The sequence below is a fragment of the Aspergillus alliaceus genome (assembly GCF_009176365.1).
Source record: "Aspergillus alliaceus strain CBS 536.65 unplaced genomic scaffold BDW43scaffold_2, whole genome shotgun sequence".
In the NCBI taxonomy this organism is placed as follows: domain Eukaryota; kingdom Fungi; phylum Ascomycota; class Eurotiomycetes; order Eurotiales; family Aspergillaceae; genus Aspergillus; species Aspergillus alliaceus.
In genome coordinates this window covers 1,251,963-1,274,215 of record NW_022474685.1, presented here as the reverse complement: position 1 = coordinate 1,274,215, position 22,253 = coordinate 1,251,963, and the positions used below count along the sequence as shown (strand labels likewise).

At 47.2% G+C, this 22,253-nt stretch overlaps 6 protein-coding genes and 5 non-coding genes across 11 annotated transcripts; 5 read left to right on the top strand and 6 right to left on the bottom strand.

Annotated features, from left to right (window-relative positions):
• Positions 1–397: 397 nt before the first annotated feature.
• Positions 398–478, bottom strand: BDW43DRAFT_t9. Its single transcript has one exon. It is a non-coding gene; the product is annotated as a tRNA-Ser (tRNA).
• Positions 479–1,860: 1,382 nt separating this feature from the next.
• On the top strand, positions 1,861–1,941 carry BDW43DRAFT_t16. The gene has a single exon. It is a non-coding gene; the product is annotated as a tRNA-Ser (tRNA).
• A 2,000-nt stretch (positions 1,942–3,941) lies between these two features.
• BDW43DRAFT_t17 lies at positions 3,942–4,022 on the top strand. Its single transcript has one exon. It is a non-coding gene; the product is annotated as a tRNA-Ser (tRNA).
• A 1,764-nt stretch (positions 4,023–5,786) lies between these two features.
• Positions 5,787–5,867, bottom strand: BDW43DRAFT_t8. Its single transcript has one exon. It is a non-coding gene; the product is annotated as a tRNA-Ser (tRNA).
• A 2,125-nt stretch (positions 5,868–7,992) lies between these two features.
• Positions 7,993–8,064, bottom strand: BDW43DRAFT_t7. Its single transcript has one exon. It is a non-coding gene; the product is annotated as a tRNA-Met (tRNA).
• Positions 8,065–10,072: 2,008 nt separating this feature from the next.
• On the top strand, positions 10,073–11,090 carry BDW43DRAFT_73568 (GNAT family N-acetyltransferase). Its single transcript, XM_032050453.1, has one exon. It carries the CDS (start codon positions 10,314–10,316, stop codon positions 11,037–11,039), a length of 726 nt encoding a protein of 241 aa, XP_031905980.1. The 5' UTR covers positions 10,073–10,313; the 3' UTR covers positions 11,040–11,090.
• Positions 11,091–13,304, bottom strand: BDW43DRAFT_73570 (putative proline permease). Its single transcript, XM_032050454.1, has 2 exons — positions 12,504–13,304; positions 11,091–12,447 (listed from the first exon to the last, which is right to left on the bottom strand). The coding sequence occupies exons 1-2, from the start codon at positions 12,842–12,844 to the stop codon at positions 11,142–11,144; spliced, it is 1,647 nt and encodes a 548-aa protein (XP_031905979.1). The 5' UTR covers positions 12,845–13,304; the 3' UTR covers positions 11,091–11,141.
• Positions 13,305–13,659: 355 nt separating this feature from the next.
• On the bottom strand, positions 13,660–15,211 carry BDW43DRAFT_73494 (cupredoxin domain-containing protein). The gene is made up of 4 exons (XM_032050452.1): positions 14,654–15,211; positions 14,567–14,602; positions 14,439–14,507; positions 13,660–14,384 (listed from the first exon to the last, which is right to left on the bottom strand). The coding sequence occupies exons 1-4, from the start codon at positions 15,065–15,067 to the stop codon at positions 13,836–13,838; spliced, it is 1,068 nt and encodes a 355-aa protein (XP_031905978.1). The 5' UTR covers positions 15,068–15,211; the 3' UTR covers positions 13,660–13,835.
• A 1,183-nt stretch (positions 15,212–16,394) lies between these two features.
• BDW43DRAFT_296472 (SGNH hydrolase-type esterase domain-containing protein) lies at positions 16,395–18,908 on the top strand (the record flags this gene model as incomplete). Its single annotated transcript, XM_032044222.1, has 6 exons — positions 16,395–17,095; positions 17,628–18,202; positions 18,255–18,447; positions 18,510–18,582; positions 18,635–18,689; positions 18,739–18,908. The coding sequence occupies 6 exons, from the start codon at positions 16,395–16,397 to the stop codon at positions 18,906–18,908; spliced, it is 1,767 nt and encodes a 588-aa protein (XP_031905977.1).
• Positions 18,909–19,188: 280 nt separating this feature from the next.
• Positions 19,189–20,513, bottom strand: BDW43DRAFT_319388 (alcohol dehydrogenase; the record flags this gene model as incomplete). Its single annotated transcript, XM_032048906.1, has 4 exons — positions 19,929–20,513; positions 19,548–19,894; positions 19,383–19,476; positions 19,189–19,350 (listed from the first exon to the last, which is right to left on the bottom strand). The coding sequence occupies exons 1-4, from the start codon at positions 20,199–20,201 to the stop codon at positions 19,189–19,191; spliced, it is 876 nt and encodes a 291-aa protein (XP_031905976.1). The 5' UTR covers positions 20,202–20,513.
• Positions 20,514–20,622: 109 nt separating this feature from the next.
• On the top strand, positions 20,623–22,226 carry BDW43DRAFT_296479 (MFS transporter; the record flags this gene model as incomplete). Its single annotated transcript, XM_032044224.1, has 5 exons — positions 20,623–20,823; positions 20,927–21,286; positions 21,338–21,507; positions 21,585–21,857; positions 21,932–22,226. 5 exons carry the CDS (start codon positions 20,623–20,625, stop codon positions 22,224–22,226), a joined length of 1,299 nt encoding a protein of 432 aa, XP_031905975.1.
• Between the last annotated feature and the right edge of the window lie 27 nt (positions 22,227–22,253).

Below are 22,253 nucleotides of genomic sequence, written 5' to 3'. Positions count from 1 at the left end.
AGGTGCGTAGGTCGCCATTCTTAATAATATCTTCATAGCCAAGGGGCCGCGACGGATCCCATCGCTACACCTGCTATAACCCAGGGTCCCACTGTTGGCTATTTAGTAATAAAACGCTACCTATAGTAGTACAATGAATGTTTACTGTGAACCATAACAGTTAACCAATCAAGCCGTGCTTTTGACGCAAGACTCTTTCTGATATATCCTTAAAACAATATAAAGGTTGTGTGGGCACTTAGGTGGGTGTACATTCTAGATAGATTGTCTATGAAAGGCTGCAGTTCTCATTTATGGTTTCTTGCATGGTATAAAGGTTCGTAATTTTCGGGTTAAAACGTCAGTTGCACGAAGCTGACAAGATAGAGAGGGTAAGAATATAAAAAAATTCGAAAATCGTCAGCGACAGGATTTGAACCTGTGCGGGCGAACCCAACAGATTTCTAGTCTGTCGCCTTAACCACTCGGCCACACTGACTTCGTTAGAAGAATATATTTATTATTTAGCCTCAAGAGTGGCTAGCACATACGGTTGGAATTCCACCCATAATTTGGTATGGTGTGTATGAGAAATTTTGTGTACGAGAAATTTGTTTCTATTCTTCCCGGCTGTTCCTAGTGAGTTTTGCTATAATTGTGCGGGATGTATATCGGCCCCTCCAGTGCTAAGCTAGATTGTGGATTAAAGATTTTTGCATTTGGCGTGTTCAATGCTCTAATACGATCTGCCCTCTATTATATATTTTGCCTCTATCACACCCTTATCTCTAGGCATGCATCCACCTTTCCTACGGCGTGTAGTTGTTTCAAAGGATCCAATCCAACCAAGTGACAGCACCGTGCCATTATATACCGAGTTAGTGTAAGTAATATAAACCCATACGTACCTGGCTATATACCACCCAATCGCTAGTGGAAGCAGACTCACCACCCTACAAACGCCTGATGATGATTCCATACCGTCACTGCCTAGATGCAATAAAGATGGTGTCTGCATCGCCAGACTATATCGGTAGGACAGCCACGCCTACAGAAGGCAGTGCAAGCCATCCTACCTGGAAAGAGGTCTGCAAGAGCGGCAACACGACGAGTAAAGGGTTGACATCCCAAAGGCACTCATGAGCACTAGTTCTTAATCAGTATACCCGCAGCGTGGCCAATATGTCTGGTCAAAGGACCAAACTAAAGAAAATATTCTATCCTGGCCCAAAGGGGTAGTAGACCTTACATTGGCGGAGTACGCTACAACCCTCAAAATGACTACCGCAAGACAGCCCTCAAGACTGAGAATGGAGTCCACCTGGTTCCTGTCACGGATAGAGGTTTAGGCAATCAGTGAACGAGTGATAGTCGCATGACCACTTGTCCATAAGGGCAACACAACATGATAGCTTCATGTTTTCTTTTCTTTTCCTCTCTTCAGCTGAGTCTCTTGGTGATAGACTACCTAATCAACTATTGATTCAGCTGAGTCCCTTGCAGTTCTAAGGAACCTAATGCTACGCCGACAGGTCGATGCGATCAGCCATCACACAGTTTAAGCAAACTATCAAATTTAATTGGTGAAACCAACACTCGCTGGCTTGAGAATTTGAGTCCAAGCTGAACATAGTCATAAGTCCTCCAATGACAACCAGCTTCAGCAAAAAAATATGTTTGTTGTTAGACTGCTGGAGCGGCTTTGAGAAACCTCACGGAGCCAGGCATTTCACACGTTGTTTTGCAGGGGTCTCTATCCACACCGACACAATCCTACTTGACACTTCTGTTTGCCAGTGGAGGTCCGAACAAGGATTTTAGTTCACCTGGGCTTCAATGTCCGCTCCTAAATTACTAACTTGCCAAGAATCAATAGCTACTGTCAGTGTGGCCGAGTGGTTAAGGCGATTGACTAGAAATCAATTCCGTTCGCGGGCAGAGGTTCGAATCCTCTCGCTGACGATTAATTTTTGCCACTGTAATTTTTATCTGTGACACTTGAATCTCGTATACGAGCTGTAGTTAATGAATGAACAAGTTCTGGTTTTGTTGTCATCTGTGTATAGCATTCTCTTTCGCCGCTCCTGTTTGCCTTTGTACCTTATCTGTTTAACAGGTCTTCTGTCCTGTTCCGTATATATATATGCTCTTCTGCATTCGCTCACTTAGATTCTTGTACTAAATAGCTCAGTCTTGTCTAAGTTCTAGCTGGCATAATCATTCTCCGGAGTCATTATTGTAGCGACAGGGTCCTGAACGGTTCAACCAAACATCGACCCGTTTGCAGGGAAGGGGGCCCCAGCCCATAAGAAGTAAAGTTATGTATTATATAGAATAAAACTACTTATGCAGTTTCGCAAACTAGGAATAGCTATAAGGAAGAAATATGCTACTAAGAATTCAGGTGCGGAATATGCTATATGTCACAGATCGAATAACGATTCAGCCTGATGACTGTACAGAATACCCCGACTCAGGTGCATGGACAATAGCGATTCGGCCTGATGACCGTACAGGATACCCTGACCCAGGTGCGTAGACAATCGGCCACCGATGAGGAACATCAGGCCATACGACAGATTGGGTTCAAGGGGGATTCTGAATCCTTTAGGCATGGAGCCTTCAGCTATAAATTAGCGAATCGTTAGTAGTAGTAGGAGACCAAGAATCAGTCTCCTGTCTGAATAGCATCTATTGCCTGCCTTTGACCTCTTCCCTTTAGCCTACGTACCCTTACCTAGTTGACAGGTCCTTTACCCTGAATAGTAGATACCCTTGACATTATAATATTTAAATGGTCATGGAAAATGCCCAAGGGGGTCACCGGGTGTAGTATACGTAGCCACTAGATGATTAGATCTACTAGAAGGCAGAAGAAGAGCCACGCACATATGAATATGGGATACAGAAGGATAGAGATGTTGTGGGTGTAATGGTTCTGGACATGGCGATACACGGATTTATGTACCCACTGAGAGTTTAATGTGCTATAAAATATGGCTTAGATTTTGCCTTACTAGCGAGATGCTTGTATAGCTAGATATTTTAGTGGTTAGGTTTTATCAGGGTAGTAGAATCTTGATCAATTGATTGATTGATAGATCATAGTCCTATTCCCTAAATAGAGAAGTTATGACCATGAATCACCCGTGGGCAAAGGCAATCTTGAAAGCCACAGCCCTGACCAGCCAAACTAGTAAGCTAGATTTAATTCTAATAGGCGCTCTGAACCCCCTGACAGCGCCCTGCTGAGTACAGCGGCCAGTGAACGACCCGGTGTCTCTTGGCCTACTTAACTACTTACATACAGAGAGATCTTGCAGAGTGCAAACTATAAAGATATCTTAATAATCCTAACAAGGGCAATTAAGAGTGTCGACCGGATCTTATAGGATTCTAAAAATACGTTATTTGTCTCCGATCAGCTGGTGATCTGGTTCGAAGCCTACATAGTATACATGGTCCAATGTGTACAAGCAGTTCGACTACGGTTAAGAAATATTTGGCCCTTTACCCTCCATATATTTTTCAGCGTTAATCCGCACTAGATGATACGAATTCCTAAATCTAAAGAGTATACTACTATTCAGATAAAAAAGATAAATATCAGTCTGTATTCATGGTATCTGTCTACCTTGCGAATACTAGATTTCCCTACTTCTAATCGCCCGCTGTCTCTATCTAGTTGGCAGGTCTTGTACCCTGTTCAGGAGACACCCCTCATATTTATAGAATAAGTGGAATCCCTAGTAAAGAGTTCAGACAGCATTTCAACTACGTAGTAATAACCTTATAGAGAAGAACAAAATGTATAATAATTTCTTAGAGTTGAGTATAAATTCCGAGATGAGGTCCGGGATAGGATTAAAGGTTATGTAACGTTACACCGTTGCAGGGTGTGTAGTTTGAGGGGGGTATTTTTGCCTTACATAACCATATACTTAACAGAGCTGTAACCTGCAGTCAGTGTGGCCGAGTGGTTAAGGCGATTGACTAGAAATCAATTCCGTTCGCGGGCAGAGGTTCGAATCCTCTCGCTGACGACAAATTTTTTTCACTATCTCTAGTTACTCAGGATATTTTTTCTGTTACTCCTTAATAAACATTCTGTCTGGCAAGAATACTCGATAGAGCAAATAATGATGTAAGCTCGACTTTGTTCGTACTGCATATCATTTCTCACTTATCTACAGTCCAAATCCTCATTCGAGACATAATGCTTTCCTCCAACCCTAAGCCCGCGTGATCCATCGAAACCCATGCATTAAACCCACCATCATATTCTTTCGGGCCTCCTGTTCTTTGCGCTCTTGCACCTCGGCCTCTTCTGGAAGCTTCCGTAACTATCCTAGCTCGGCTTCCTAGGCCCGTCTTTCGAGCTCTCGTTGTAGTCATTCTCGCTCGTGGCGTTTCTTGTTTTCTATATCATCTCTATCCTGCATTCTTTCCCACAGAGGTTGCTTTGATGTCTTCAATAGCTTGCTGTGCGGGCCTTTTCCAATCCACAAGTTGTTTGTACAGCTGTTCCCGTTCATCTGCACTGAGTTTATCACGTTGTAGTTGATTCCATATCATGTCTGAGGCTCCTGGGTCTCGAGGATCAGCTGTTACAAGAGGGTGAGCTTCATGTTCCGTCAAATATTCCTCCTCTTGGGCTTGTCCTGCTCGGTCTGCACACTACGTGTCAAATTGAAAAGGGAGACTAATCAATGGTTTATCGAAGGCAGAGCCCGGCTGGGAGGCAACAGACTGCTCAAATACCCGTGATTATCCTGTCAAGGGGTTCGCTCAGTTTGCATGCGGTCGAGCTCAGCAACGATGATATCTTCAGAGATGACAAGCTCTCTACTGCTGATAGTAATATAGAGGCAAAGTTAAAATACATCCAGAGAATGATATATGTTTGAATAGTCCAGTGCAACTCCTAGAACACTCAAAGCAGTTACAGTTAAGTCACAGCTGGGCGGAATCAGAATTTATTCTAAGTCGCGACTCGCGATTCAGACACTATAGGTTTATCTACCATCGTTTTGTGAATGTTTCTGTTGGTACTAGACAACAGCATGACTGCCTTATTTAGTTACCGAATTATTCTTATTGGCCTATTAGAGTAACTTTGACAATGTACCATTAATTCTATAATGTAAAGCTATAAAGCATGTCACAGATCGAATAGCGATTCGGCCTGATGACGGTGCAGGGTACCCTGACCCAGGTGCATAGACAATCGGCCACCGATGAGGAACATCAGGCCATACGACGGTTTGGTTTTCAAGGGGGATTCTGAATCCATTAGGCGTGGGGCCTTCAGCTATAAATTAGCGAACCGTTAGTAGTAGTAGGAGACCGAATCAGTCTCCTGTCTGAATAGCATCTATTGCCTGCCTTTGACCTCTTCCCTTTAGCCTACGTATCTTTACCTAGCTGACAGGTCCTCTGCTCTGAATAGTAGATACCCTTGACAAAAGCAGCAGCTGTGAAGATTTGTCTCTGGGTTTAGCACACCTTCTACTAGGTACAAAGAACTTACTATAATCATATCCAGTTGGAGTTAATTCCCCAGATATAATACATATAGTTTTGTAAGGGGGATATCCGAGTCTGTGTCCTGATGCTAGAAGCCTAAGTCTAGCATCTTCTCAGGTGTGTGGGATGTAGAGGAAGCGCAGGTCCAGGAACCATATCCATAATACCTGTCACGGTGCCAGCCCGAACCCGCACCCTGACAATACCTATATAAGTTTTGTACTCTGCAGTTTTAGAAAAGTAGGATCACTAGAGAGTGTGAAGGCAGAAAAAAAAAATATCGTCAGCGAGAGGATTCGAACCTCTGCCCGCGAACGGAATTGATTTCTAGTCAATCGCCTTAACCACTCGGCCACACTGACTGCGATTGAGAATCGTGTCTCATTTTTAGATTTATCACACAAAAAGCAGGTACGGACCATACACTTCCCTGTAAAGTAGGGTAGCTTGGCAATCTCATAGCAATACCATCGGTCTAGTCTAATTAAACCAACAATAGTGTTACTAGTCTTTATACAGGATAACTTCCCTGTCACAGGTCTAATAGCGTTTCGGCCTGGAGACGTACTGTATACCCTGTCACTTGTGTAGGGATGGGTCAGCCACAGATGGGGAACATTGTTAGGCAATATATCGGCTGGCGTTCTAATAGGGACTCTGTATCTGAAAGATATAGAACCATTAGATATAAAATAGCGTATACTTAGTAGTAACGAAATGCAAGAACCAGTCCATGTTCCAGTATCTAACTATCTGCTGGAAATTCAACGTCTTGATCTCCTTCCACTTACATATGTTTATCTGGCTTATAGATCTTCTGCCCTGTATTGTAGATATTCCCTTCACTTCCTAAGCAAAAGCTGTTCAATCATGCTATCAGTTGGGATGCTGATTGGTTCCGTTTTAAGGCTCAAATGGCATATTGATCCCCCAGGTTATACCCCTGAATGCCTCTTCCAACAAGTATTGCCACACTGGATGTCTTGGGTACTTGATAGCCCCTTGTACAGCCTTTCCAGGAATAGCCTTAGCTTTGACCAAACATCACGTGTATTATCCCAGCCCAATGCCTGGGACGAGGCAAGGAATCGCTCGTGCATGATCTTGTGGAGATGGCTAGTGAGGCATCGTAAGACCCCCATGCATCGAGGAACGGACTTGAGCATCCTAATCAGCAAAAAATTGGTTAGCAGTGGGATATAGTCGCCAGGGCTTAGCCTATCGAGCTAAGGTGATCCTGCAAATTGTCTACTAGTCTATCCTGGGTTGGTTATTATGACATGATTGATATCCGCTTAAGGAACGGCGGCTTGCTAGGAGCACCGACATAGTCGGTCTCGGGCGCTTGTTAAGCGATGATTTGGGTAGTGCCGAGGAAGATAACTTGATGTTGGACTGGGAGAGAATATCCGAGAAAGACTTAAGTGCTTGTCCGGCCTCGACCCGTGGTATTGCGGACATTGCTCCTACTGGAGAGATAAGTTGCGATAATGATCGTCAGCCCTTTGATTCACTGGACTATTATTTATTGTCTTTGTTTATTTTAGCATGTTGCTCCATACAGAATGTACTATATTGAATACTCATCAAGTCCGCATACTGTTTAGATCTTAGTCTCATGTCCACATAGCCTATCTTACGAAAAGAAGTGAGCCCATGTGACCCGATTACTTGTAGGGGTTTGACATATTTTTTAGATGAACACATTCTAAGTTGAAGGACACTTTGAAGGTTCATCTGGATATATTTATATTCATAACTAGCGTTCTATTTCAAAGTAAGTCCTAAACATATCCATAGACATAACACTAATAGCGTTCTCCTCGCTACCACCGATAGTTTCTATCTCGGAGCCTTCCCTCAAGTCATCATACCATCAAGTGGTTCATCTTTGCAATACCAGAGGGGTAAAGGGGAAATACCTATTGTGGCGTCTCCATATTTGAAATCGATTGAGTCTTTAGTGCCATGCAACGCACTGTGCCTGCCATAGGAGCCTACAGTGACATTCTATGTGCCACGACCACACAATACCATGACTCTAGTATGAGTAGTCCATATTTACCTATATAGTCGCGGAATACTAAGAAATGCCAAGTAGTACCATTCGTTAAATAGAGTCTATGGCAACTAGTAGTTCGTATACGCAATATATGTATGCTTGAAATGTCCAATGTTATCCTGCAGTGTGGATCTTAAGTTTGATTAGGAATAGGCCTTGCCCTCTGTCATCAAGTCCTATATCCTCTATACTAGGTACTACCATGATAAGCACCAAAAACAAGACATGAACCCTACACTAAACGGAAGGGAGCAAGCAAAGTGGATTAAACCAGTAAGCGGTCGAAGGGTAAGCCCTAAATGGATGACGTTTTCGGAAGGCGGTCATGAGAATCTGGAACAATCGCCGGTGCAGATATCACGAGCCACATAAGAAAAACTTCAAAAGACCCACTATTGAGCCACCAAAAATTGCAAAAAGTAATGTAGCATGTGCTGGTTTCGATCCAGCGACTTCCGGGTTATGAGCCCGGCATTCTTCCCCTGAATTAACATGCTGAATTGGATAAACTAAGGCTGCTGAAATTGGAAAATAAGCGGAAAAGAATGAATTGGAAACGGCACACTGCAATATCTATGAATGCATTTCATCGGGTAGATGGACATGGTTACAGCCTTGTACCCTGTAGAAGGGAAGTTCTGGAAAGTATCCAGACCCGGAGGTCTTTAGAATAAAGTTCTAGGCCCTCTATTAAAGAGGTCTTTGCGAGATGATAATTCTGTATTGTGATATGTTTCTTGACATAAAGTCAATGCCGCTTCTTAACAATATTTCTACTTCCGCTATATTCCCGGCCGCAGGAAACCTCCCCGAGAGGCTACATTGTTCTACAACAGAGTAGAGTTATACGCGCTAATATTCACAAGGAAGCAGTTGCTTGCTGGTCTAAAAGCGCTTCACATATAAATACGCCGCTACCCAATACAAGATTCTCGGAAAGGGAACCATAAGCTAAGACCCGGAAAGACTCCTAATTTTGAGCACTATAGGCTATAGGAGGTTGGCTACAGGCTGTAGTCTACGAGCTAACGTTAATCCTACGCTAACTAACAAGGTCAAGATATTGTGAATACAGGTAGCTGTAGGCTAGTTTAGAAGGTCTCCAGCTAGCTGTGAAATATGGGCGTTCTTCACCTACCGCCAGTATTCTCGTCGCGTCTCTCTTCCCTTTTTTTTTTCTTTCTCTTCTTGACCGCACAGCGTCGTTTAAAGTGACCTTACTTGATAGTTGCATTCTCAAGCTTTGATATCCTTCTAACTAGACCTTGCTACGTCCTTTGCGAAGTTTTTCTCTCGTTTGTTGAAAAAACCGGAGACTGACAACCTTGTTCTCTTTATGACACGGTTGCCGGTTGGAAAGAATAACCCTCACAGGTGCCTCTCCAAAGCCTTGAGTACACCCATACTGAGTATGTGGAGACTTATGGACCGCTGGCAGAGGAGCTTCCTCTTTTGGGGTTCATCCACCAGGCTAATAGACAATTGCCTCCTGCTGGTCATGTTGTTAAGACACTCACTGACGCTCTTGCTCGTTGCAAGAAGATTGGATGTTCGGGCGAGTTGGTGCTGAATGTGTGGGATGGCCTACATACCAATCCAGTAGTAGTATTGGCGTCACCGTTTAATCCTTATGTGGACAATATACGCATCATCATACCAGTGCCTGGGTAAAACCTCTCACCTGATGGATGAGACGTGTCTGGTCCTTATGTTCGCCAAAGGATAGGATAAAGATGTAAGGTTTCAATTTGATGCTGGTATATGGCTTATAATAATGGCTCGAATAGCAGCAAGAGCAGTAGCAGCAGCAGGCGTCCCCCGAAAGGAAGAAGAGGAAGGAGGTAAGTTTGCCTCATCTATAACCTTATATATTACTATGGTTCTATATTGTCATTGTTATGCTGTGCTTTTATATTCGACACTATACTAAACATGATTACAAGCAGAGCGCATCCTCTCTCCTAACCACTAAGGCACTGCCGCTTTAACTCTCTCGAACACCATACTAGCCAGGGCAAGCAGAGGCAGACGCGCCAATAAGAGGGCCAGGAAGGTATGATGGAAATGCTACGGACTATATTACTAAAGTATAACTAGGTGAAGGAGGAAAGGAAGGGGTACATGGAAGTGGAGGAACCTGTCCTCAATAAGGCCATTGATGTCGAACTGGAGAATATGACTGCGGCCTAATTTATTTTTCTCTATATTCGAGAATGAATATATTGAGGTGCAAGGTTAGACCTTCAGCCAACATTGGTTTCTGTTCCAGTGGGAGAAGTAGAGAAATTCCTCAAAATATGGTTTCTTTACATGCTGAGATTAGTAAATGGAGACACTCGATTTAATTCCTGCCACGAATAGACTAAACCAGAACTTTGTAAGAAATCAACAGCGATATGTTTTGCACACCGCAGTTCTAATAAATATAACCCACCTCCTGACAATCTTCTCCGGGAGGGCGCGCGAACAACTGCCCCCTCGATAAATTAACATCCTACAAGACTAAAGCAAGCATGAGTCAGAAAATCTCGTATTAACAGTCTAGAACATGTCAAACCACCAATAATTTAATTTTAGAACCCAATATAAACCAAACTCTAACCCCAAATAAAACCAAACTAACCCATAAACGCATCCCGACGATATCTCTCCATTACCCGTATATACACCCGAACGTCCCCCAACCCTAGATACAAAACACAAGAGAAAGAAGGCTCCACGGACAGCAACCGCAACAACAACCAACATGTCCTCAACCCAGCCTCAAATCCAAATCCGCCGCATGCAACCCTCCGATATTCCCCACATGGCCCAAATAGCCTCAAAATCTTACTTCAACACGCCTCTGAGTGCTTACCTCAGTCCCCACCGCCACACCTACCCCGAAGACTTTAACAGACGCTTCGTCCAAATGACCCGAGCCCGCTACTACAATCCCCGGAGTATCGGTTTCGTCGCTGTGAGCGCGTCAAAACCCGAGCTCCCCATCGCCTATGCGCAATTCATTCGACTGGGGAACGACGAGGCGGCAAGGCGGTTGATAGCGGCGCAGAGAACGGTGTGGGGGACAGTGATGGGATGGGTTGTAGGTATTTGGAATCGGATTGAGAATTGGGTGTGGCCGGATCGGAGTGTGGATGTAAAGGCGGTGGAGAATTTTGGACGGGCTGTTGAGGTTGATGATAGGAAGTTCTGGGAGTCGGAAGAGATGAAGGGGTTATATGGGGAGCGATGGCATGCGCAGAGCGTGGTTGTTTCTGAAGGGTGGAGGCGGAGGGGGATTGGGGCGATGTTGATGGGGGAGGTGTTGAAGCGGGCTGGGGAGGAAGGGGTTGTGGTGGGATTGGAGGCGAGTGAGGATGGGGAGCGGTTATATCGAAGTCTTGGGTTTGAGTTGCGTGGGAGGTTTTCGATGCTTGTTGCAGATATCGAGGAGGGTGGGGTTATGATGTGGAGACCGAAGGGGGAGTAGGTATGCATAGCTTGGTGTTTTGTAGGCGGCTGGTACGTTCATGTTGGATATGGATATGAATATATTGAATAAATGTCGGGTATATAAGGCGGGGCTACAGTATCACCACATCTTTTCCCACATTCGTTTGGCCCAGTGCATCTGGGCTAGCTCAGCTTTCCGTCTCTCCTCCAGTCCACCGTCCTCCCAGATCCGACATTCTTCGTCGATCTCAGCCTTCCCGCTGTATAGATCCGCTGTAGCAGGGTCCACAAACTCGGTCTTATGATATACCTTCCAGAACACGAACATGACTACGAAGAAGGCGAGACCGAAGTATGCGGTGATGAAACCCTGCACGCTAAACGGTTTGAAGACGCTGAACCCATTAAACAATGTGATCAAGCTCCCAATCGTCACGGCGATTATGGAAAAATATGGCATGAAAGGGGCGGTGAATGGAAGCGCGGTCTTTCGGTCAATTCCCTGCGCTTTGAGAGCGCGGTACCAGCCGAGGAAGACGCAAACCATGCTGGTGTAGGTGATGATCAAGGCGCAAGTGGTCAGATCAATGAACCAATAGAGCACCGTGACAGCGGAAGTATCCGCGACGAGGAATGAGATGCAGGAGAGAAGCGAGACGGTGAGGACACAGTAGATTGGCACGCCGGACGAATTGCACTTGAGGAGGAATTTCGGGGCCTGGCCGTCTCTGGCAAGGGAATATAGGGTTCGACTAGAGCTGTACAGATAGGCATTGCCGCATGACCATCCGGAGAAGAGGATCAATACGTTGATCAAATCGGGGAGACCGTGGATCCCTAGATTCTGGATTCCGATAACCCATGGGGACGCATTCGATCCAGCTGCACCTGCGTTGATAGCGGATAGGAGACGGGGATCCCGCGGCGAGCAGATGATACCTACGGCCAAGACTCCGACGACATAGAAACCAACAATTCGGTAAAAGGTCATCTTGACGACTCGAGGAATGGTCCAGCGCGGGTTTTGGATCTCTCCCGCTGCCAATGCTGGCAGGTCTGGTCCCGCCACCGAGAACGCCGCGTAGACCATAACGGAGAAGAAGCCCAGGAACCGTCCAGTCGCGCCATCGGTATAGTATTCGTACATTACACCATGACTCCAGTTCCGGAACCCATACACATCGTGCTTTGGATTGCCGCCAACCATGGTAATGAAGGTGAGCATAACGAGGCCGATCAACAAGAGAATTTTGGTGGAGGCCATGATGAACTCGCTTTCTCCATACCACTTGACAGCGACAATATTGAGAAGGAAGCAAACGGCCAGCGCCATGGCGACCCAAGCGGCAGGGTTTACACTAGTGGTCCAGTATTGCATCACGGTGGCTATCGCGGAGAATTCCGTGCAAACAAGCATTAAGCCACCGTAAAAGTAGACCCATCCCCTAATCATGCATTAGTATCCTATCTCCTACGCAGAAGGAACAGATCGAGATCGTACATTGCAAATCCAAACGCTGGATCGACAAATCTAGCCGCAAGCTCGAATATAGATCCTCGGATTGGTAGGTATGCACACATCTCTCCAACTGAAAGATTGACCGGCCAGACAAACAGAATTCCATAGACCATGTACCCCAAAAAGACAGATAGAGGGCCCGCATCCCGCAGATACGACCCTATTCCAACAAAGAGACCAGTGCCGATAGAACCACCGATCGCCATCAACTGAACCTGTCTAGAGGAGAGACCCCGTTGGGTCTCTCGATATTGAGTAATTACTCCATTCCCAGCCTCCTCCTTTAAGACCGGATGGTTATCAACGAGGGTCTTCTTATCCATGATGGTAATGCCTATGAAGGTTTGAGGCGAAGGGGAAGAGTGCGGGGGTCATCTTGGGTTTATGTAACATTAACGGACAAGCCCAAAGTGGTACTGAAGACCTAGACGCGTGCGGGGATGATAAGGATGATATTGATAGTACGATCCATCTAAAGTCTATAACCGCCAGCCAAGATCAAAGTTGAGACCAGCAAGTTTCACCGGGGTAATTAAGCATAACGTTTATAAGAAGCGTCTCTCTCACGGCTCCGATGCGCGGTGCTTGTCCGTCTGGCGATACTAGAAAAGGGAGGAGGTGGCGATGCCAATGTTTTGCCAAGTGATAAGCTTATCAGCAAGGTAAAGATCCCCTTCGGACGGCGCTGTTTGACCTATCGTTTACTTGAGAATCGCGGAATATCAGGCCATGAGAGGTTTAGTCAAGATATTATCAACAAGGGCTTGAGGGGGCACATGATGCATCCCGCTTTTGGGATAGAAGAGTTGGGTCTTCATTTTGTAAGGAGTAGCAGAATTTGTAGTCGCACGAGCTGTGCTTATTATGTTGGCTATTTTGTCTTTTTATCTCTTTCTACTCATTTCCTTAAGTTACGCTATAATGATAATTGTCCTTTCCTCGTAAAACGGCCAGTGATCTAGCCAATTCGACCTGAAATCCTGCAGCCCCATCTTTTCACGCAATCTTTGTTCTTCATCGTTATCAAATCCTCTTTATGATCTCATATACTGAATATCGAGTGAAAAGTTTATCTATGACACTGCTGCACTGCCCACGGAGCAGAAAATAAAAATTAATTGCGCATTTTCGTTAGGGAGTCTATCATGCTTCGCCGCAGATACTATGACCGGTATCAACATAATAGAAAGAACAGGATATCAACCAAATAAGAACCCGTATGCCAAAATATTCGCCCCGACTGATGCGCTTCGTACCAAATAAACATAGATCCTAACTCCACAGCCGCACAGCCATAATTACAGCATCGCCCCGTTACCTGCCGTCGCCTCGATAAGGGTTTACCGGTTCCGGGGCCTCCAGCTCCGTGGGAGCCATATTCCTTAGTGGGGGTGACTGCGGCATGGGCTGGAACATAGACTGGTCCCAGCCATACTGCCCTGGTGGGGACGAGAATGTGCGCTGAGTGGGATCCGGGCTCGGCATGTAGGTTGGCTGGTCACCTGGTGGTTGCGTGTTATCCCAGTCACTCTTGCGATCGCCCCCATGGCTGTTGAACAGAGCCCAACGGGCGGTCCGCTCAGTGGTTCCATCCTGCGACGTCATCCATTTCTTGTATACCTGGTTTCGGCCCATGACAAAGAATAGCGCCACGAGAAGTCCGACAAATGCAACTCCGCCGATCACAATGCCCGCGATGGCACCAGGGCTGAGGTGACTCCCGGACGAAGAACCTGCGGATGGGGTAGAGGTCGATGTGGAGCCCGGGGTTTCACCTTCGGCAGGTACATGCTCCCATGGTTCAAGCTGATAGGGCGATTTTAATGCTTTATCGTGCTGATGCTTCCAGGTCATGTTTTCGGTCTGCTTCTGTTAGGAATTGTGGAGAAAATGAGAACGACTATGAGGATCGCTCACCGGATTTATCACGCCGACCATTCCGTTTTTGTTGCATGAACCAATGGCAGTACAATAGAAGAACGTGGGCTGCGTAATATTCTATAAGCACGTCTGATTCAGGATATACGTGTGTGACCCTGGCTCACCTTGGTGTCATTCACGACCAGCGACCAGGTGGGTGGCTGGGTTGTGTCAATACTAGTCATGATCTTCAGGGTCGGAATCGAACAAACCGGTCCTATCAACTGTCCATTCTCTTCATTGAACTTCTCGAAATGACCCGAGTAGAACATGGCCCCTGTTTGGGCCGGTAGGCACGGCGCATCGTAGTCGGCTTTGACCACCGAATGATTCCTCGGATAGAATTCAAAGACAATCACATCGCCGACCGATGCATTGACACTAGACGGTACATACTGATGAGGGTCACTCCTCGGTCCGACCTGAATCGTATGTGTCGCAATCCCCGTGGACGACGAAGTTGAAGTTGCGGCGCTGCTTGCCTTGGTCGTCGTTGTTTGTGCTGATACCCCGAGTAATAATGAGCCGATCGTGAGTAACAGCCATGTCATCAGATGGATGAGCGACATTTTTGGCATCTGGTGGAGGGATGAGGAGGACACCATACGCAAGGGACGAGCTGACATTGGTGAAACTCTGAGGGAAGAGGAGAGAGAGAGAGAGAGAGAGATGAACAGCACGGCATAGAGAAAAGGAAGGAGCAAAAGGTGTGGGAGGCCTTGGAATCTTACGAACTGCTATGTGCCAGCCATGACGCAGGATCGGCCGCCTCGATTGGTGCCAATTCCAATGTTCTGGGACGAAGGCTGACCTGGTCCAACTATGGTAGACGAACGGGCCATAGAGAACAAAGATGACAGCGGAACCTAAACCAGATGGAGGAATTTTGTGTAAACCCTCACGTTGTACAGCTCTTATGACAATGTCACTCTTGGATTTTTCTTTTTTTCTTTTTTTTCAAATCGCATATCGCGTAATACAGCCCTAACAATAGCTTGATGGAGTAGAGTTCCCCATAAAAAGAGGCGCATTGCGGGCTGAGTAGAATTCTGTACAGTTGACCCACCACTGGGTACTTTTCTGAAGTCGATGGATATAGGGCACAACAACCCCCGGGTCAGACACATCCTCAATCTCCCATCTCCGCCTCCACGACGGCACGGAACCTGTTCTTTGGATGAGTTAACCTTGGCTTCCACGATTTGAACAGGAAGTTTAACATTTTTTTTCTTTCAGCCTCGCTGGCGCCCCGACCCACCATGTCAACGATCGGACGTCTTGGCCACTTCAGCCAACAAAGAGGCGAAGTAACACCCACCAGTCACGTTCCCGCTGGATACGAGGTTTGTTGTGACTTGACTCCATAATTAAGGACAAACCTTTCAGTGCCTTGTGTGTTGGTACATGGAACCAATCATAATAATACGAGGGAGCAGGGGGCCTTAGTGAAGTTGGGTAGTAAGAATTATCCAAATGCGTCCGAGCGGCTTCGGAATCTCCGGATTATTTATTGATTTATTGATTGATTTCTCAGCAGCTGACCGGAACAAATTTCACACACTTGCTCACGTTCTGCATATACATATGGGGCGAACCCTCCCCCCGATCTGATGAAGCAATGAAACTCTCTTCTACATCCATCATGGCCAAGTGTTTGTTTGCTTCTTTCGGACGTTCTGCGCGGAATTGGTTCTAGACCCGGCGTACGAATCCTGTAGAAATCAATTTATGGAAATTCGCCATCGTTTCCCCACACTTTTCTCGAGTCTCGTTTTTTTGCGGTGATTTTTAAACCAACCCTGCACGCTTACATAGCTTCTCACATGCTCGTAATTTCCTCTCAATCTAATGCCGAGATACTTGATTCAGCCGGAAAATGTAGATAAATACTACCTAGCGGTCGCTTCATGGTAATAGGGGCAGGTACCGTGCCTGGGAAACCCGTCCGTCACCATGAAGTTGTACCTTCTCTTCTTCTTTTTCCTCAGCCTCCACGCCCTCCCTAATGGACCCAGGGCAGCGTCGGACAAACCTCCGTTTTTCCTTCTTGCAGGAGACAGCACGACAGCTGTTCAAACGACAAACGGCGGAGGCTGGGGGAATGGGTTCATTGATACCCTCGCCAAGGGAGCCAAAGGCCACAACTACGGGCGCAACGGAGCCACAACCGTCAACTTCCGCAGCAGAGGGGACTGGAACACCCTCCTCAAGAAGGTGGAGGAGGTGAAAGCCAATTATCAGCCCTACGTGACCATCCAGTTCGGCCACAGCGACCAAAAGCCGGACGCCAACATCACTATCACAGACTACACGAGCAACCTCCAGGCGTATGTTGGGGAGGTGCGGAATGCGGGGGCAGTCCCCATTTTAGTGACTCCACTGTCTCGCCGACAATACGATAATTCCACTATTATCCGGAATCTGGAGGACCAGCGGGTCGCGACGATCAAGGCCGCGAAGCAGACGGGAGCGCCGTATATTGACCTGAACAAAGCGAGCACGCTATATCTGAATAGCATTGGGCCGGTCAATGCACACACTTACGATTTGAAAGCGGGTGACTCGACCCATCTGAATGTGGCTGGCAGCAAGGTGTTCGGGGGATTGGTTGCCGGGTTGATCGTCGAGGATTTCCCCAAACTGGGCGACGCGGGGTTTGTCCATGTGGAGCCCAAATTGAAGACGGCGCTGGACAAGGGGGAATACTATTGGCCGAAATGAGCGGGATTTAGATGCTATACTTGTCTTGTTATAGATCACTTAATTAGGGCTGTGGTGGAGGTTTGCTTTTGCTGCCAAATTGCCCGCTTTGGGTATTATTGTCAATTTTTCAACACAGGAATGATCGGGCCGTCTTTCCGTTCCGTGATCTTACTGTTTACATTCCTTTAATATATAGCATAGCTACTATGCAACAACATATATTCATTCTATAGCTATCCTGTCGCACGCGATGGAGTCCCTACAAGTAGATTCTCCTCAACCCGAACCGCAAACCCCACGACTCCTCCTGAAGCTCATCAGCGCGGGATTCGCCTTCTTCGTAGCCGGCGTGAACGATGGCAGCTTGGGGTCCCTGATCCCGTACATTCGGGAAGCCTACCACATTAACACAAACATGGTGGCCATCGTGTTAGTCTTCTCCCCATTAAATGCCCAAGTACGATACTAACCGCGACCCGATAGCTACGGCACAACCTTCTGCGGCTGGTTCATCGCCGCTCTGTCTAACAGCTACCTGGCCCAGTATCTCGACCTCGGCATGTTTCTAGTCCTGGGCGCGACATTACAAGTCCTCGCTCACGTCTTGAGGACCTGGCTACCCCCATTTGCCCTGTTCACAGTGACCTTTTTCTTCGCCAGTCTCGGCCAGGCCTACCAGGACACGTACGCCAACACGTTCGTAGCCTCCGTGAAAGCAGCACATCGATGGCTGGGATTCATCCACGCGATGTACATGGCTGGATGTCTCGCTGGCCCGTTCATCTCCACGGCAGTGGCGTCAGCGGGGACCCAGTCACGGTGGGAATTATTCTACACAGCGCCACTGGGACTAGGCGTTGTCAACTTGGTTCTCGTGATTCTCGCATTCAGCGAGTCGGTGCGCTTCAAATCAAATACCCAAGACAATACCGAATTAAGCCAAGCGGAAGGACAAAAAGGTGCAATGCAAGAGATCCAGAAGACTCTGGCGTCGCCGGGTGTGTGGATAATCAGCCTGTATTTTTTCTTTTTCCTCGGCGCGGTTATTACCGCCGGAGGTATGTCTTCCTTCCCATTTGCTTTTGAAAATCCAAGTTACTCATATCATAGGCTGGATCGTGGAATACCTGGTCCACGTCCGAAACGGCGATCTAAACGAGATGGGATACGTCCCAGCAGGATTCTACGGTGGCGGCTTCCTGGGCCGGCTGATTTTGGCTGAGCCGACATATCGATGGGGAGAAAGACGGATGGTGTTCATTTACGTGCTGCTCTGCGTCGGTTTGGAGTTGGTCTTTTGGCTGTGGGTCCTCATATTTATACCTACACACTCATTTGAGCATGCACTGATGTGAGTGTGACTAGGGTTCCGAATATCATCACCGAGGCGGTTGCAATTAGTCTCCTTGGATTCTTTTCAGGGCCCTTCTTTGCTACAGTGAGTGATTTTTGATTGACTTGCAGGATATTTCGTTGATTTGACTGGTTAGGGTATTTCGGTTGCATCGAAGATTTTTTCTGTGGATATCCGCTCCTCGGCGCTGTGTAAGTTACATTTATCACGTATGTCTGAATATGAAGTTGACATATATAGCGTTTATTTTTGTGCTCGGCCAGGTTGGAGGAGCTGTGTTTCCGGCTGTTACTGGTGTTATGGCAGCTCAGGTCGGGGTTGCGGTTTTGCAGCCCATGCTCGTTGGCTTGCTTGGGGCTACGGGGGTTTCTTGGCTGATGATTCCCAAGTCTAGGTTGCATCATGATTGAAGGTAAATCCTTGGTCTAGGTATAGATGGAGTAAGTCTGTAGGTTTCTTCATTAGAGAGTATATCTGGAACCACTGACTCGACCGCGGGGATAGATGTTGAGGTGGAGTAAACCTGCAGTAAGCTGAAGTCTAGAATTTAGCACCACGGTTTCGTCCTAGCTCATTCTGTGTCCCATATTCTATAACGCTCATCGGGTGACAGGATAGTGTTTCAGATAGCGAGAGCTCGTCTTCATAGGAAATAGGCAAATTTGAAGATCAAGAGGAAAGTTTAGCGGTCTAATCCATTGCGATCACCACCTGCTTTGCTCCTAGCTCCGCTTTATATCCTCTTTCAACCGCATCATCCAAGCCCACTATGTCAAAGATCGACTCATCCCCAGGACTGATAACCCCGCTATCGAACCACCGAGTCAAAGTCTGCATCTCTTCAGCAGTATCCTCGACACTAGAGAGTCAAGAATTGTACCCACAAGCCCAATCTCCTTACGGTAAGCCCGAAATATATTCAGATCGAGTCGTGTAGATGAACCACCTCGCGGCGAGGCGATCCACGCATACCGACCTCTCAACGCGAGAGCTTCTATAGCAGCATTCATAAGGAAAAGGTTGCCAATCGTATCGACAACGACATCAACCCCCTTCCGACCTTCCCCTCCGTGAGAAATGGGCCTTGCTTCTGAACCTCTGCCATGACGTCTCCTCCTATCCATATATCCGGTTTGTCGCTTTCCTCGCGAGACGCAGTCAACACATGCTGACAGCCCATTGCTTTTGCGACCTGGACGGCGGCAGATGCGACTGCGCCGGTAGCTCCTAAGACGAGGACTACATCGTCGGTCCTTATCCTTGCCCGTCTTAGGTATCGTATGGCGGTAGTGAAGGGAACGCCGATGGTAGCTGCTTGGAGGAGAGAGAGCGTCTTGGGCTTTTCAGCCAGCATAGCCTCCGGTATCAAACAGTATTGGGCGTGCGACCCATCGTGCTCGACGCCCAGCTCGGCGCCGCCGCTTTTGTACACTGTTTTGTTGATCCAGCTGTGCGTTGCTGGGTCCTTGTGCTATGTCGATCACGGTGCCGGAATAGTCGCGGCCTGGGATACGAGGGAAGGTAGTTTTGGGGAACCCGCCGATGCTGTTGTACTTATCCGATGGCTGAATGACGGAGAAGTGGACTTTGATGAGGCCATAGCCAGGTGTTGCAAGAGGAATGGGGAGATTGGTTAAGGAAAGAGTGGGTGCAGAGGCTTCCGGTTCTTTTGTAAGGAGTAAAGCTTTCATGGCGCGAGACATGTGGATGTGAGTATGGAGATAGAGCTTGTGCTGTTGTCGAGATGGATAATTCCAAGATGAGATGCTCTGTCTCCAGAACGCAGTCAACAATTGAATACTTGAGTACAATACCGAATGACTGCCCGAGATGACATCTATTTATATTGATGTGATCGTCGACTAGGAGCCGATGCGGATGAGTACCGGAAATCCGATACGGATAACCATGGACTCTACCTATAATTACCAAGCGGAAGATCATGCTGAAAAAATTCTCCTGCTGATCTGCTCTTGTAAGATAAGTCAATGGATTACCTACTGAGTTTCTCATTTAATCGCGCGTGTCCACTCGTTCGTTACTCCTTCCGATAAGAAATGACACCCTAAAAAGAACCCGTACAATCCGCTTGTCCACCTTATTCCGGAGATTGACACGAGGAGAATGAACGAGGGAACTACTGAACGACCTTCAAGCGATTCGTCGGGACCAAAATGCGAATCTGAACCACAGCCCCTCGGCTTCACACATCTCACACGCACAAGGACAGCCCAGCTAACAATGAGTTTGCTGCAAGAGACTATCTTTGTCGAAGTTGTCTGCGCTGCACAATTCATGACCCAGGCGGGTCTTGCACAGGCTATCGTGCCACTCCATTTAATTGGAGACAGCTTCAAAGCCACGACTGCCGGGCATATCCAGCCGCGTATAACTTGACCATTGGCACATTCATCCTGATTGCCGGAAGACACTGGGTGATATCTATGGACATCGGTCAATGTTCATTGGTGGTTTTGCTTGGTTTGGGTTCGGGTCACTTTTCGGAGGGTTTTCTGTCTGGTCAAACCAGATCTTCTTGGACACCTGCCGGGCATCGCAAGGCATTAGCCCGGCCTTCCTACTCCCTAAAGCTCTCGCTATTTTGAGACGTACGTATCCCCTGGGTCCGCGGAAAGATATGTTTTTCAGCATCTTTGGTGCCACTGCACCAGAAGGCTATATTGTTGGGGCCGCGTTCTCATCTCTCTTCGCTCCACGTGCTTGGTGGCCTTGGGCCTACTGGGTGATGGGGATTGTATGTTTCGGCTTCGCTGTCCGGGGAATGCTTGTCATTCCAAAATCTTCTCCCTCAGGGCTCTCAAATGAAATTCCATGGTAGATACATGTTGATCTGCTGGGAGGCTCGCAGGGTATAACTGCCTTGGTCCTGATCAATTTTGCTTGGAACCAGGGACCAAGTGTTGGTTGGCCCACTGTCTACGTCTACGTCTTGTTGATCATCAGTTTCATCTGCCTGGGTCTGTTTCTCTGGATTGAATTCCATGCGATGTGCCCCTTGCTTCCCTAATCGATATTTCGGAGAACGTCGCGTGGGTGTTGGGCTGTATAGCTGCCGGTTGGTCTAGATTTCGAATTGTAGTCTACTACTTCCAATTCATGGAAGAGATCAAAGGGGACACCCCTCTCCTTGTGACTGCTAAGTGGGCGCCCTCTGCGATTTCAGGCTTCGTGGCTGCAGTGACCACAGGTTTTCTTCTGGCGCGACTACCGCCGAGTACCATTACGTTGATAGCTATGCTAGCATTCACAGGTGGGCAAATACTACTGGCGACATTGCCTGCTCACCAAATATATTGGGCCCAGGCCTTTGTCGTCACGATCTTGACCCCGTCGGGAATGTATGTCATACCAACACTCTTTTTTGCAGGAGCCCACAATAATCAAGAGGTAATAGTACTAATCGCTCCTATAGGGATATATCGTTTCCGTCCGGGACCCTTATACTCAGAAATAACATGCCACGAGAACACCAGGGACTGGCCGCCTCGCTGGTCAACACAGTTGTGAAGTATTCTATCTCCATTGGACTTGGATTTGCCGGCACTGTCGAAAGCCAAGTTAACAATAATGGCGCCGACATTTTGAAGGGCTATCGCGGCGCAAGCTATATGGGTATCCGTCTTGTTGGATTGGGCGTGGGCATTGCATCCCTGTTTGCCCTTCGTACTCTCACCCAACGAACTCAACGCCTTGAACGACAGGCTTGACGTGTACATTCTGGTCAGATGTAAGCC

Coding starts and splice junctions, on each gene's coding strand:
- BDW43DRAFT_73568 (XM_032050453.1), top strand. CDS start 10,314: ATGTCCTCAACCCAGCCTCAAATCCAAATCCGCCGCATGCAACCCTCC.
- BDW43DRAFT_73570 (XM_032050454.1), bottom strand. CDS start 12,844: ATGGATAAGAAGACCCTCGTTGATAACCATCCGGTCTTAAAGGAGGAG. Junction 12,448..12,503: donor CCAGCGTTTGGATTTGCAAT/GTACGATCTCGA, acceptor ATGCATGATTAG/GGGATGGGTCTACTTTTACG.
- BDW43DRAFT_73494 (XM_032050452.1), bottom strand. CDS start 15,067: ATGTCAGCTCGTCCCTTGCGTATGGTGTCCTCCTCATCCCTCCACCAG. Junction 14,508..14,566: donor TGGTCGTGAATGACACCAAG/GTGAGCCAGGGT, acceptor AATATTACGCAG/CCCACGTTCTTCTATTGTAC. Junction 14,385..14,438: donor TGGTCGGCGTGATAAATCCG/GTGAGCGATCCT, acceptor TAACAGAAGCAG/ACCGAAAACATGACCTGGAA.